Source organism: Sphaerodactylus townsendi, linkage group LG14 (genome assembly GCF_021028975.2).
Source record: "Sphaerodactylus townsendi isolate TG3544 linkage group LG14, MPM_Stown_v2.3, whole genome shotgun sequence".
NCBI lineage: Eukaryota > Metazoa > Chordata > Lepidosauria > Squamata > Sphaerodactylidae > Sphaerodactylus > Sphaerodactylus townsendi.
Genome location: NC_059438.1, coordinates 37,499,440 through 37,513,765, shown reverse-complemented (window position 1 = coordinate 37,513,765; position 14,326 = coordinate 37,499,440). Strand labels below are relative to the sequence as shown.

The window sequence follows — 14,326 nt, the reverse complement described above, 5'->3', positions numbered from 1 at the left end:
AGTTAAGAGCAGGTGTACTCTAATCTGAAGGAACCGGGTTTGATTCCCTGCTCTGCCGCTTGAGTTGTGGAGGCTTATCTGGGGAATTCAGATTAGCCTATGCACTCCAACACATGCCAGCTAGGTGACCTTGGGCATGTCACAGTTCTTCAGAGCTCTCTCAGACCCACCTACCTCACAGGGTGTTTTTTGTGAGGGGGGAAGGGAAAGGAGTTTGTAAGCCTCCTTGAGTCTCCTACAGGAGAGAAAGGGGGATATAAATTCAACTCTTCTTCTTCTACAGTTGGATTGCTTATGATAAGTAAGGTCTTGTCAGTACATGGATAGTAGCATTTCCTTCCTTAATGGAAGAAAAGGCCAAGAATTATGTTTTCTAGTGGGGAATTGTTTCTTCAGTGTGGTGTAGTGATAAAGAGTGATGGACTCTGATCTGGAGAACCGGGTTTGATTCCCCACTCCTACACATGAGCAGCAGACTCCCATCTAGTAAACTGGATTTGTTTCCTCGGTCCTCCACATGTAGCCTGCTGGGTGACCTTGGGCCTGTCCCAGTTCTCTCAGAACTTCCTCAGCCCCACCTACCTCACAAGGTGTCTGTTGTCCAGAGAGGAAATGGAAGGAGTTTGTAAGCCAACTTGAGTCTCCTTACAGAAGAGAAAGGTGGAGTATAAATCCAAACTCTTCTTCCTCATCATCTCCAATACTGCTCCCATCAGGGGTCTGCAACCTGTGGCTCTCCAGATGTTCGTGGACTACAATTCCCATCAGCCCTGCCAGCATGGTCAATTGGCCATGCTGGCAGGGGCTGATGGGAATTGTAGTCCACGAACATCTGGAGAGCCACAGGTTGCAGACTCTGCTCCAGCTCAACAGAGCAGATTGAGCACAGTCCCCAGCAAGTCTGAGTGTGGCACTGAGAGGAAAGTAACCTTGCAGGATTTCCACAGTGGATACCTTCAGAAACTCTTCTTTTTATGTGTACTCACACCAACCTTTCTCAGTACTGAAATAAACCAACGCTTGTAACAACCACATTTATGGGAGCACGAGGTGACCCATCCCATGTTAACAGAATTCAGTGAAAATTACCTACCCATAGCTTTGGACACTGGTAAGCTGCCGATGTACAGAGCTTTGAATTTTTGGACAGACTCACTCACGGCATCCAGGATGTCAACTGCCAGAAACGAGAGAGAGTACGTCATGCTTAACAAAATTCCAAAAACAACATGTTAATAAATGCAGTGTTAGGCTATCTGTGTTTTCACATTATACAGTTTCTTTCAGGTTGGGACAAGCGGGGCGGTTCTTTGGACTAAGGCCCAGAAATAGTCCCCCCAATTCTGCCGTGGTGAGGAAAATGGAGAGGAATTTATTCAATTTAAGAACCTGGTACCATGCTTACTGAACTGAGCTTATCATATCTTGGTCACATTATGAGCAAACAAGAGTTGCAGGAAAAGACAATAACAGTAAGAAAAGTTGAAGGCAGCAGGAAAAGAAGACAACCTAACATAAGATGGATTGACTCTGTAAAGGAATCCACAGCCCTCAGTTTGCAAGGCAACAGGTTCTTAAATAGGCTGTTGATGGGACATTTTGGAAGACTTTCATTCAGAGGGTCATCATAAGTCAGAAACGACTGGATGGCACTTTACATTCATACCCACCTTGCAGAGGTAAGTCATCTGGTGTTACGGGTTCCAGTGTGACAGACCGAGTGAGGCTGTTACTTGTTACTGCCCGCTCAGCCATAATCTACAACAGAAAGAAAAGCCATTACAATCTCATGCTGGGGGGACCACCCTCTAAACTTAAGGCAATGGGACAAATCCAGGAACCAGCAGAGGATCATATTCAGGGGAGAGAAAGTAATATTTTTCAAGGGAGAAAGTAACATTTCCTCCAATTTTAATTTTTTTAATAAAAACATAATAACATTATACAACCAGTTAAATAACCCAAATAATTGTATTGTGAACCGCCTAGAGCCCTTCAGGGATGAGGCGGTCTATAAAATCCAATAAATATATAAATAAATAAAATAATAAAACCTGAGAACAAAACTTAGGCTCTTTCCGTACATGCAGAATAATGCACTTTCAAACTGCTTTCAGTGCTCTTTGAAGCTGTGCAGAATAGCAAAATCCATTTGCAAACAGTTGTGAAAGTGGTTTGAAAATGCATTATTTTGCGTGTGTGGAAGGGGCCTTAGTGACAATTCTCAATATAAATATACACAAAGAGCCAGTAGATCTATACAAATGATGTTCTATAAAGGCATATAATATTCAACTGATATTCAATCACAACTATTGTATTCTGAATATATTTCTGCAAATTATAAAATCTATCAAGTTATTAATTACTTCTATCCTCTTACACAAATATCACAACATGAACACCTACGTGCACTAATGATTATATATGTACACTGAATTTCCACTTTTCACATTTCATAGTTTCTTTTACATCTGTGAATGAAGTACATTTTCCATTTATTTTGATTAGGTCTTTCATTGACCAAGCTCTAGTTTAGGTTGATTTATTTTCCCAGTTTACTAGGCAGGGGAGAAAGTAATCTGATGTTCCAAGAACGTGGGAATATACTCGACGACCAACAGGAAGTCCCCTTTAATAAGCGTGCTGGATCATGCTGGATGGAGAAGTGTGCTGCCTGCATTTATACTTCTTTACTCAGAAGAGTCCCACATGGGGCGTTTCCCCACTCAGCATGATCCCCTAATGGCGCTGCTCATGTGCTGAGCCACAAGCATCCCTGGCAGCGCCAGGGCGTCCCCATGAGCGCAGGGTCATCAAAAGGCATACGTTTAAAAGAGCATGGGGATGCCATACGTTGAGGGGTAGCGACAGCGGCAGTGTCAGAGGCCCGGCTGTGCTGTCGTCCACTTACCGCCCCTCATCGTAGAGGGTACCGGGGGACCAGCTACTCTCCTCAGAAGTGGCCTTGGGGCTTAAAGGTAGGGTGGGGGGGGAGAAGGGGCCCATAGTTCAATGGGACCTCCTTCCAAGGCAGTGCGCATGAGACTGCAGCCTTCTTTGCAACTTTACCCCATCAAAAATAAAAAAGGCTACCAGTATACCTCATTCAGAGCTGTGAGGATGATTCGGATCTAAGAGATTTTTTCAGGCCACCAGCCTATCAGGAAGTAACTACAAGTAACGGTAAAGTTTCCCCTTCGGTCATGTTCGACCCTGGGGTACCACTGCAAGCAGTGATTTCATAGGCAAGCTGTTTTTGTGGGGTAGTTTGCCATTGCTTTCCCCAGCTATTCTTTACCCCCTAGCTATGTTCTAGGTCACAGGTGTCAAACTCATGGCCCTCCAGATGTTATGGACTACAGTTCCCATCATCCCCTGCCAGCTCATGCTGTAGTCCATAACATCTGGAGGGCCGCGAGTTTGACACCTAGGTGCTAGGTACTCGTTTACCAACCAAGGAATGGATGGCTGGCTGAGTTGACCATGAGCCAGCTGCCAGGATATCTGACCCACAGGGGGCTCGAACTCCTGACCGTGTGAGTGGCAGTGCAAGCACTTAACCACTACGCCACGCGGCTCCTAACCACAAGTAACCCCCCCACAAAATGAAAGAGACATTTTAATGCTGCAACACAAGGCTGAGATAAGTCATGGGGCCAAAGCACGTCTGTGTGTACCCAAACAAGAAAGGAGGGATACCTTGGAGCACATTTCATGCAGGGCCTTGGCAATGGCTTTGGCAGGCACGTTGCAGTGGAAGACGTGGCACTTCAGCATACACGTATCCTTGTCACTGGCCACGAAAGCAAAATCCCTGCGAGAAGAGAGAACTTAGTGAGCAAGTACATGGCTCCATGCATTGGTCATTTCTGCCAGAGGAAGAGGGAGGGGGGGTCTTACCTGTCCCTTAGTCAAGCACAGCATGTCAGGAAAGAAAGAAGACTGGTTAATGTGGAGCTGCAGAAGGGACTCACACAGCAGCATCTGAGAAGATGAGCAACAATTTTTTTTCATGCGCAAAGCCACACGGAGAGAGGCGGACAGCGGACGGATGCCGCCTCCCCACCACTGCATCTCACAGGGCTCAACACACCTCTTGAGCTGCCCTTGGCGTAAAGCCCCAGCAGCATGGCCCCTTCCCCAAGGGAAAAGCCATAACTCACCTGCCATTGTTGCAGCCGACCCCCCAGACGCGGATGTTGATGATGGGCTGGCTATGGAGGAGGCTGTGGTCCAGAGGGTCTACCAAACTCATTGTGTCTTTCTTCAAGATCATCACCATGTCTTGGCCCTGGAAGGAGAGACTAGAGGACTGTGAAGGAGACTTTTGGAATGTCCTTATGGGCAGATTCCTCTGCACACTTCTGCTTTTTCGTGGGAAGGGTCTGGGATAGGTATTTTAGCCCAGGTGATTCACAGCTGTTTAACAGCATCTGCCTATGATGCAGTGGGAGGAAGGAGGGGGTCTCCATAAAGCACCTTATCTGTGAGTGTGCTGGAAAGACAGGAACTGAGACGCTCGACAGGATGTGCCCATCTCTACTGTGGGAGAGTGGCAAGGCAACCAGAGAGCCCACAAGGTCCAGGAGAGGAACATGACCACAGGACAGGAATCAGACACAGGGCAGGAATTCTTGCCCTTGGAGTCTCATGTGTTCGGCACTCACCTCACCCCATCTGTCTGCAGCGTTCCAGCTCTCACACTTGTTCTGAGAGAGTTGCTGGATACAGTTATTTACTGCAATGCTGCTTTTGCCAGGAGCCAGGTCCTCTTCGGGGATCTCCACCCAGCCTAAGGAGCGTACAATGAAGCACTAGCAGGAGAGAGACACACAATGATCACTGTAATGCATGTCCCAGTGGGTGTGCACGTATGCTCTCTCTCTCTCTCTCTCTCTCTCTCTCTCTCTCTCTCTCTCTCTCTCTCTCTCTCTCTCTTCTCTGACCCTTTGTCAGCCATTCTTCCACATCTATTTCCTACATTTAGTGGGAGTTTGGATCAGTTTGGAGAACAAGCACAGCCTGATACTGTCTGGCCACCAGCAGTAGTCTGCTGACAAGATCTTCATCAGATGTCTTATTTCACATGGGTAGGATACATGCCAAGGAGAGGACTTTTTCTGCTGTGGCAGTTCTTCCCTGTTACCATCCAATCTTTTGACCTTTCAGTGCCAGGTTAAAAACTTTTCCTTCTGTGCAGGCATTTTTGGACGATAGTTTAATTAGTTGATGTGTTTGGTTCTTTTTTAAAAAAAAAATTTTTTACTGCAGCTCTGTTAGTACATTAGAACCTTTTCTGAACTTTTACCTTCTGCCATTCTTTTACCGCTTTCTGTTACTATAGTTTCGTTACTACAGCACAAGGATCTTCACTGAGGGTAAGACGTGGCGGCCGTTTGTGGCTGGCTCCACCTCCCATGCAGCCATTTTTGACTATGCCCATCAGGGTGTGTCAAAATTCAAAAAGTACCTCCAGGTTCAAAAAGACTGGGAACCCCTGCAGCAGCACCTCTTCCTCCAAGGAAAGGCCTTACCTATGCTGTCCTTGTCCCGTTTGTGCCAAAGAAAGGGGCTTCCTCAGTCAGGTTTCTGAGCCAAATCCCCCCCTCCCCCGTGTCCCACCTGAATGTACCTTTGATCCAGGCTCTGTGCTGACTTGATGCTGATCCTCCCCAGGCCATGTCAGTGGTGTCCTGTAACCAGTAGACAAGCAGAGCAGAACAGTGACATGTAGCATCTCTGCCTACCCCACTGGGCTTCTTTCTATCTCCACAGTGAAGGCAGAGCAGCAGTCAGAAATCCAATTACCTTCTCAGCTCTCCAGCTACTGGAACTTGTCAAAAATATATTTCAGATCAAATCTGGGACATTAGATAACAGGCTCAGCCCACACTCTTCAGCCCCAAGAGAAGTCCCCAGAAATCTTTTGTTCATATTTATTCAAACAAAATGTGCCATGTGCATTTGGCAGTGGTCCATGCAACCAGTCCTACCTTCTTGGAAGTGATGCCATTGGACTTGGAATGGGTCTCTCCATTGGTACACGGTTTCCTGTAGCAGCTTGGAGTTCCTGAGGGGGAAAGGCTCATGAGAATTTCCTCAGGCTTGAAATGAACTTGGAAAGAATATGGTACCATATTTTGGGGGCTCTCCTGAACTGGACATTTTGTAAAGACTGGTAAAATGCATGTGATTCCCTACAAGACAGATAGTGATTGTACTGCTGATGCCTCCCACAAATCCACACTGTAGACGAGTAGACAAGTATTACAGCGCAGTCCAAATCCCTGGGTAGCCAAGGATGGCACCACTGTGGCACTGCCCTGCCACCTCCAGAGGGCTTTTTGGCAGCATTGGGACAAAAAACAACCACCACCACCACCACAATGTCCTCCATTGGACTCAATGGACTTAGGGTGGCATAAGTCCACGGACTGAGACCATGGCACAACTGCTGCAAATCTGGAGTGGAAGCCAAAAATGGTCAGCTCCACCCCTGGATACAAGTCCACGTAGGAGCGCTGACATGGTGTGGGAACCACATCCATGTGTCTCGAGAGGCTGTGGTGGCCTCCCCCCAGCATGCTTGTCCCCTGGCCAGGGTAAGTGCCTTGGGAAGGGCACTGGGATAGGCCCACGTCATCCCCTAAAGCCCTCCCCTCAGTCTGGATTGAGCCATTAATCATAGGCCAAAAACTCTCAAGCACAGCAAGGGAATGATTCTGCCAGAGTATTAGGAACACGACTGAAAATCATATACTGGATTAGCCACCCTGTATAAGGCTGTTTCCTAGGTTCACATGGAATTAGCACAGGCTCTTCTTTATCACTCTATTGGGTAATATGTGTGAGGAATCCTACCAGCTTATACTGGAGTGGAAAAACAATTCAGAAAAGGGTTGTTACCCAGACAGAATCTACACTGTTTTCTTCTAAACAGTAAATTCTATGAAAAAATTAACAAGCGTATGGACAGAGCCAAGTCTTCATGAACAGCAGTTGGGTACCCCAGTGGATTATTATGGGAAATCATTATGGGAAATCAATAGGCCTTAGCATTTATTGCATTTAACTGATTTGATCGTGGGCACAGTGGCATAGCACCAACAGGGCGGGGGGCGTGGCGCTCCAGGTGGAGCCATGGCGGAGGTGCAGCCAAGCCGTGGAGGGGGCGTGGTGCGGCATTCTGGGGCAGGAGCGGGTGGTGCCGTGGCAGGGGCCCAGGGCACGCACATGCCCCAAGCGGAGTTTCCCCTCGCTTTGCCTCTGCCTGGGCATTTAATGGATGGCCTCATAGGATGCTGACTAGCATCAGCTGTCGTAAACATATTTTCTTGGAAGCACTGTTTTGTTTAATTTTTTTTACATTATCTGTTTTGAATGCTCACTAAGTAAAATGTTCAACCTAGACTTTTCCCTCCCCTTTTCTCTCTGTTGAACTTGGGGGGGGGGGGTGCCACAGTTTGCCTTGGATGGCCAGAAGCCATGGGCCAGCCTTGATTCAGCAGTGTCATTTTAAGCAGAAGGTTGGATTTTATACCGCAGTTTTCTCTAGAGACAGCGTGGTGTAGTGGTTAAGAGCAGGTGCACTCTAATCTGGAGAACTGGGTTTGATACCCTACTCTGTCACTTGAGCTGTGGAGGCTTATCTAGTGAACTAGATTAGCTTGTGCACTCCAACACATGCCAGCTGGGTGAACTTGGGCTTGCCACAGTTCTTCCGCTCTCTCAACCCCACCTGCCTCACAGGGTGTTTGTTGTGAGGGGAGAGAAGGGAAAGGAATTTGTACGCCCCTTTGAGTCTCCTTACAGGAGAGAAAGGAGAGTATAAATCCAACTCTTCTTTCTCCTCCTCCCTCCTCCTCCTCTACATTTAAGGAGTCTCAAAGCAGCTTACCTTCCCTCTTCCCACCCCCACAACAGACATCTGGTGAGTTATGTGGGGCTGAGAGAGTTCTAACAGGATTGTGACCAGCCCAAGGTCGCCCAGCAGGTCTTTTGTGGAGGAGTGGGGAATTGAACCTGGTTTCCCAAATGTGAGTCTGCTTCTCTTAACCTCTACACTATACTGGGATATACCATTGAAATCAATAGGTTTAGAAGGGTATTGTGATATCTTGGCCTTCTGAATGACATTATCAGTCTTTGGTGTCAACTTTGAAAACAATGTCTTTGTTGCCCCACAGGACCTTGGCTGGAGCTGAATCCACAGGTCCTATCCATTGGCATGGATACAAGAAGGGGCAGGAATACAAAATAGAATTGAAACAAGAACCAAGTTAGCCAACCCCCCCAAAAAACTTGCCACAACACAAGGAAGCGTACCAAATTGATGTAATGTATTCACTATTACTCATATACTAGTCAGCAATCAGTGAACAGAAATCATATCGAATGTCCATGAAATACTTCTAACACACAGTCCATTTCTACTCATTCATAGTCCATTGAGAGAACAAGTCAAAGTGCGATGGGACCACAGTCCACTCACCGCGCTACCAAAAGTGTGTAAATAGCCGGAAAAACCAGCCGGGCAGGTTGAAGACGCGGAGCGGCGAAGATGGTCTCTTAACGCGACGTGTAAATCAACAAGCAGCAAGTAGCAAAACACCTATGCGCTAAAGTGCGTTTTCGCAGGTCTTCTTCAGTGCAAATGTGTTGCAATAATACTAGTTTCCAACCAGTCATACATAATTGCTACTAGTTACCAGTCTGTGCTATGAATCCTTCACTGGATGTTACCTCTTGAATTCGTAGTAGACTATTATTGCAACAGATTTGCACTGAAGAAGACCTGCGAAAACGCACTTTAGCCCATAGGCGTTTTGCTGCTTGCTGCTTGGGTGGGCTGTGGTCCCATCGCGCTTTGACTTGTTCTCTCAATGGACTGTGAGTTATAGTAATAGTGAATACATTACATCAATTTGGTACGCTTCCTTGTGTTGTGGCAAGTTTTGGGGGGGTTTGGCTAACCCAGTTCTTGTTTCAATACTATCCATTGGCATACCACAATAAGATTTTTTTAAAGTAGATAACAACCCCAGCTGTGGAAAGAGGGAGCAATTATTGATTTATCCACATATTTTATTATTGATCACCTAGGAAGTGATGTGCAAAGGGGTTTACCTTTTCTAGTGATGGAGCATCCCCATTGGATGCCAAGCCAGTGGGGCATGATGGGTGTTGCCACTGGGTGGTGCCTGTGGGCACATGCCAGTAGTAGGTCCCTGAGGAATCGTGGATTTTCCTCCATCCTGGTGGAAGGTCAAGATCTGCTTCCAGGTTCTGGTCATTCCATAGGTTGTCTAAGGAAAGCAGAGAAGAGGTGTCACGGACATTATTTTACACCACCAGTATATTTGCCCAATCCCTCATCTACCTCAGTACTGGCAATCCCAGGATACATTTGAGAGTTGGCTAGGGATGACCACTGTCATGGCCCAGCTGAGCCCAGGGATTGATCGGGCTCTTCAGATGAAGAGCCAGATGGTGGCACGGCACTCCTACCCCAGCTGGCAGCAGTGGAGCCACAAGAGGTGGCCCCTGTCGGGTCAGACCGAGAACCATAATTGGAAACCAACACACAGACTGAGGGTTCTGACCCAAGCAACAACCAGGGATCAGCTCAGAAGCTCCTCAGCCTTCTGGCAGCAGGGTGGTCCAGGGAGCCTGGCTTGCTCTCCCCCTGTATCCTGAGTCCCATGAACAATGCAGAAGAAAGCTTACAACCACCTTTTTCTGCCTCAGTTCTTTGAATTAAAAATCACCCACAAAACTATCTAGAATGCAGGGAAATCTCCCTTATTAGAACAATTCAGATCCAGGCAGGCAATCCTTGTGTATCTTGGTAAGCAAGAACTTGTACAAGTGGGTGTCGAGATGGACAAGGTCAGAACATAAATTTTACTTGTAGAAGCAAACATTGGTTTAAAAATGGCATGCAATTGATTACCGGTAACAGTATCTAAACAAAAACTGGTAACAGACACATCCTCTCTCCCTTGGTCTAAAGCTTCCATTACCAACCAACTCCTAGAAGGTTCTCTGCAGTCTTCATTGCCTACATGCAGGGTGAGTGTGGGGTGTTCATGAAAGAGCTGCTATTCCTCTGGCTGCCTCCATCAACATTTGAGCTGCCATCCTGCTACTGTGATAGATTCCCTGAAAGCTAGGTGAAAAAACTTGCTCTGCAACATTTCGGCGACCTTTAAACCAGGTTTTGTTTAGCTTCTGAACATTCACAGAGTGCAAATTCAACATTCACCTTGCAAAGTTGCAAATATTTACAGACAATGTATCATTTCGCCAAAGAGAAATATTTATCAATTGGGTAGGATACCAAGTACCCTGATCTGGATTACCTAGGCTAGCCTGAATCAACTCCTAGCCAAATGCATTGTGTCATCTGGCCTTAAGAGAATCTTTCTGTCCAAGACACCCTTGCTTTTCCTCTGCAAGTAAGGAAGACTTTCTTCATACGTGTATCTGTGGGGCATCAGACTGCGTCAATGAAAAACGTCCAATGTGGTTCTTTGAACGATATCAAAGACCTGTCCAATCTAGGTCGGAAGTCTTTGTCAGGGGCTCAGGAAATTAAGACAAGTAATGAGTCCTTTACAACAGACATAGCCTAAGCTTACCCTGACCTGTGAATGGCCCGGGGCTAGCCTGATCTCATCAGATCTCAGAAGTTACACAGGGTCAGCCCTAGTTAGCACTTGGAAGGGAGATCACCAAGGAAAACCAGGGACACTAGACTAGGCAAAGGAAGTCAGTGGCAAACCACCTCCGTTAGTCTTTTACTCTGAACACTCTACTGGGTCACCTTAAGTCAGCTGAAACTGGTAGCACTTTACGTACATACAGGATACCAGGCACTGGAGGAGAACTGTTCTAGAAAGCAGTGGGCTCAGAATCACTGGACATTGTAATTCTGTTATTCACACCACCAGCCTGAATATGGAGCATTCTGTTTCCTGAGATGGTGTGGTTCAAGCTACTAGGATACATTGATATTACAGACTATGTGGAAGCTTCAGGAGAACTACCCCATTGATACCATTCTTGGATATAAATTTAGAGAACACCCAGGGGTCTGCAACCTGCAGCTCTCCAGATGTTCATGGACTACAATTCCCATCAGCCCCAGCCACCATGGCCAATTGGCTGGTGGGAATTGTAGTCCATGAACATCTGGAGAGCCGCAGGTTGCAGACCCCCAGGACCGAGCCAGGTGAATGAAGCACAGCTCTGCTACCTGTGAAGTTATAATTGGAGCCATGAAAGAAGGACGAGGGTCAAGTAGAACAAGAAGGAACTGGTGGGAATTGTAGTCCATGAACATCTGGAGAGCCGCAGGTTGCAGACCCCCAGCACCAGCCAGGTGAATGAAGCACAGCTCTGCTACCTGTGAAGTTATAATTGGAGCCATGAAAGAAGGACGAGGGTCAAGTAGAACAAGAAGGAACTGGTGGGAATTGTAGTCCATGAACATCTGGAGAGCCGCAGGTTGCAGACCCCCAGCACCAGCCAGGTGAATGAAGCACAGCTCTGCTACCTGTGAAGTTATAATTGGAGCCATGAAAGAAGGATGAGGGTCAAGTAGAACAAGAAGGAACTGGTGGGAATTGTAGTCCATGAACATCTGGAGAGCCGCAGGTTGCAGACCCCCAGCGCCAGCCAGGTGAATGAAGCACAGCTCTGCTACCTGTGAAGTTATAATTGGAGCCATGAAAGAAGGACGAGGGTCAAGTAGAACAAGAAGGAACTGGTGACCTAGAAGTGAAGTCCAAGACCACTGAAAATACTGCCTGTTCCATTCTTGCTCGTGTGGGTGTCACCCAGAAGCTAAGTGCAGGCCTGGAGTCTTTCACTTCTTCAGGCGTATATATAATCATACACACATGAGCAACCCATTCCTCACTGCAAAGTCCAAACAGAATTGCGCCAAGAGGAAGAAGCATCAAGAACACGTTGTTCAGTCCTGAGTACAACATCCAGCATTTTAAGGAGAAGAAATCAATGCCAGTCGCAGTTCCAACATGACGGAAGGCAAGCTTAGCAGAAACTCTCACACTGGAGCCCCACTGCAGAAGACGGGCACAGTGATGCCCTCAGATACAACTAAGAGCTGCAGAGCCATCCACGTGGCGTCCTGCCATTCCCACAACAGTTAACGAGCCTTCCCTGTAATTAAGACATTGCCCGCAAAGAACAGTCTTCTGTGTCACGCCCACCTCTCTCAGTCTGAGAGGTTAACCTGGTCAAGAACAGCTAACAGATGAAAGGAAACAGTTCTTCATTCAACCAGTGGTTAAAATGTATGATTCCCTGCCAGAGGATGTAGGGATGGCCATAGATGTCCGAGATATGTGGGCATTAGGAATTTCTCTCCCAGGCTGGCCCTAGACAAATCTGAAAGAGACTCTGACAGTTCTGTTGTGGGGCTTCTGTTAAACAACACAAATGTCATGCTCTTGGAAAAAGTAGCAAAGTTTCTTTTACAAGTGACAGAACTTTCTAAGTAATGTACATTGCTATATACAGTCTTCCTGTCTGCGTTTCTGTGTGAGCCTGTGATGTTGTTCTGACCTTTCAGTAACTTTGCATGCCAGATAACAAGTGGCCTGCCGACTTCTCCAGCAAGCTTTCTCCCAGGCTTCCGAAGAAATAACCTCCTGTGTAGGAGTTTCCTCCTCCAGACAGAATAATACAACACAAGAAAGCTCCCGGCTGCAAGATGATAACAAAGTCCAATAGCCTTTTTATTCGGGAATCAGAGGAAGTCTCTTTAGGTAATCAAGAGAGGATGGATACTAATTCTTAAGAAGCCAAACCTCTGAGCACATTTTAGAAAAGATTCCCCACTCTCGTTGTCCTCCTCAATTATCTGACTTCCTTAGCCCGCAGATGGTGCTTGTTATATCGGCCATTGCCATTAATCAACCCTCAGGTGTTTTCATTCAAGAAATGACCTCCTTTCCTACAGGCAATTGGTAGTGCTCAAGACTATTATACAACTTCAACATACAGTTTCGAATGTACTCTTGATTTGTACTTTATAAATGTCTGGTAACTCTCTATTTTAAATGCCTAATAAAGGTTGTGAGGTGTGGGATGGCCATGGGTATAGAAGATTTTCAGAGTCATAGAGGATGGCACTATTTTGGGCTACCAGCCATGGATACTAATGGGACCCTCCCCATTCAAAGGCAGCCAACCTCTGAATACCAGTCTAGAAAGCAACACCAGAGGAAGGCCTGGGCCTCTCTGCCCTGTTGTTGGTCCTCCAGATGAACTGGTTGGCCAGTTCATGTGTAAGACAGGATGCCAGGTTAAATGGAACACTGGTCTGATTCAACAAGTCTCCTCTTATGTTCACACGTTCGTATTATTTCCCTTACATAAGTCATTGTCACGCTCCATGAAGCTACAATCCACTCAACAGAGGAGGCAGAGAAAGTTACTTTTGTTCCCCTCAACAAAACTAAATACAGCGGGAGGGGGGAGGGTTTAAATCAAAGAAACAATGTGAGTGCTGCGTTCCCAATTTTAGGAGAACAGCAATCAGAGGATCAGTTTTGTATGCTTAAGGTTCCTGATTAAATCTCCCGTTAAAGAAAACAGGTAGTGGGAAAAACCTATCTCTGCCCAAACCCTAGAAGACCCCCCCGGTGCTTGCAGTAGACAATTGTTATGTGGGGCACTTTGTATCTCTCACTCATAACTGTTTTCCCAGACAGAATGTTGCCTCCTGACCACAATGGAGAAGATACAGGGTCTCTTCTGCTGGGAGGAAAACAGTTCAGGGACAGCAATTTTCACCAGATGAACAGGCAAAGGGAGAAAGGATGAAGCAGGAACTCCCTGCCTGCCTTCTTCCACTCATAGTTGCGTTTTGGTTTTCAAAAGTCAGGAGACTGTATGTGCTCTTCCCAGGTACTGTCTGTTCTCAGATTTCTTGGGCCTGAATGAAAATAAAAGGCATTCCATGTACCCCAGATTCGACTCATCAGTTGTTCTCTGCATCACAGTACTGAGAGGCTACAGTCTGCCAAACACGTCTCAAACACTAATTGCATGCCAGGTGCCATACGCACTGCTGAAACTAGTTTCCTTTGCAAAGAAATCATAGAGTTGGAAGGGACCACAAGGGCTATCAAGTCCAAGCCACCTGCCATGCAGGAATAGACAATCAAAGCACCCCTGCCAGATGGCCACCCAGCCTCTGTTTAAAAACCTCCAAAGGAGGAGACTCCACTACACTGGGGATTTTAATGAATACTGCCTGCTCTAATAGCCAGTAAGGAAGAGCCCGTTTTCC

General features: G+C 46.7%; 1 protein-coding gene across 1 annotated transcript in view; it reads right to left on the bottom strand.

The window, feature by feature from the left end:
* Window positions 1-14,326, bottom strand: part of APBB3 (amyloid beta precursor protein binding family B member 3) — a 30,080-nt gene that overhangs the window by 8,492 nt on the left and 7,262 nt on the right. Inside the window, exons 2-10 of the mRNA XM_048515474.1 lie at window positions 9,130-9,308; window positions 5,997-6,073; window positions 5,636-5,696; window positions 4,671-4,817; window positions 4,167-4,294; window positions 3,904-3,909; window positions 3,703-3,817; window positions 1,671-1,758; window positions 1,094-1,177 (exon numbers count right to left, since the gene is read on the bottom strand). Coding sequence (XP_048371431.1) covers window positions 1,094-1,177; window positions 1,671-1,758; window positions 3,703-3,817; window positions 3,904-3,909; window positions 4,167-4,294; window positions 4,671-4,817; window positions 5,636-5,696; window positions 5,997-6,073; window positions 9,130-9,308 — 885 coding nt within the window. The remainder of the gene's footprint in view (window positions 1-1,093; window positions 1,178-1,670; window positions 1,759-3,702; window positions 3,818-3,903; window positions 3,910-4,166; window positions 4,295-4,670; window positions 4,818-5,635; window positions 5,697-5,996; window positions 6,074-9,129; window positions 9,309-14,326) is intronic.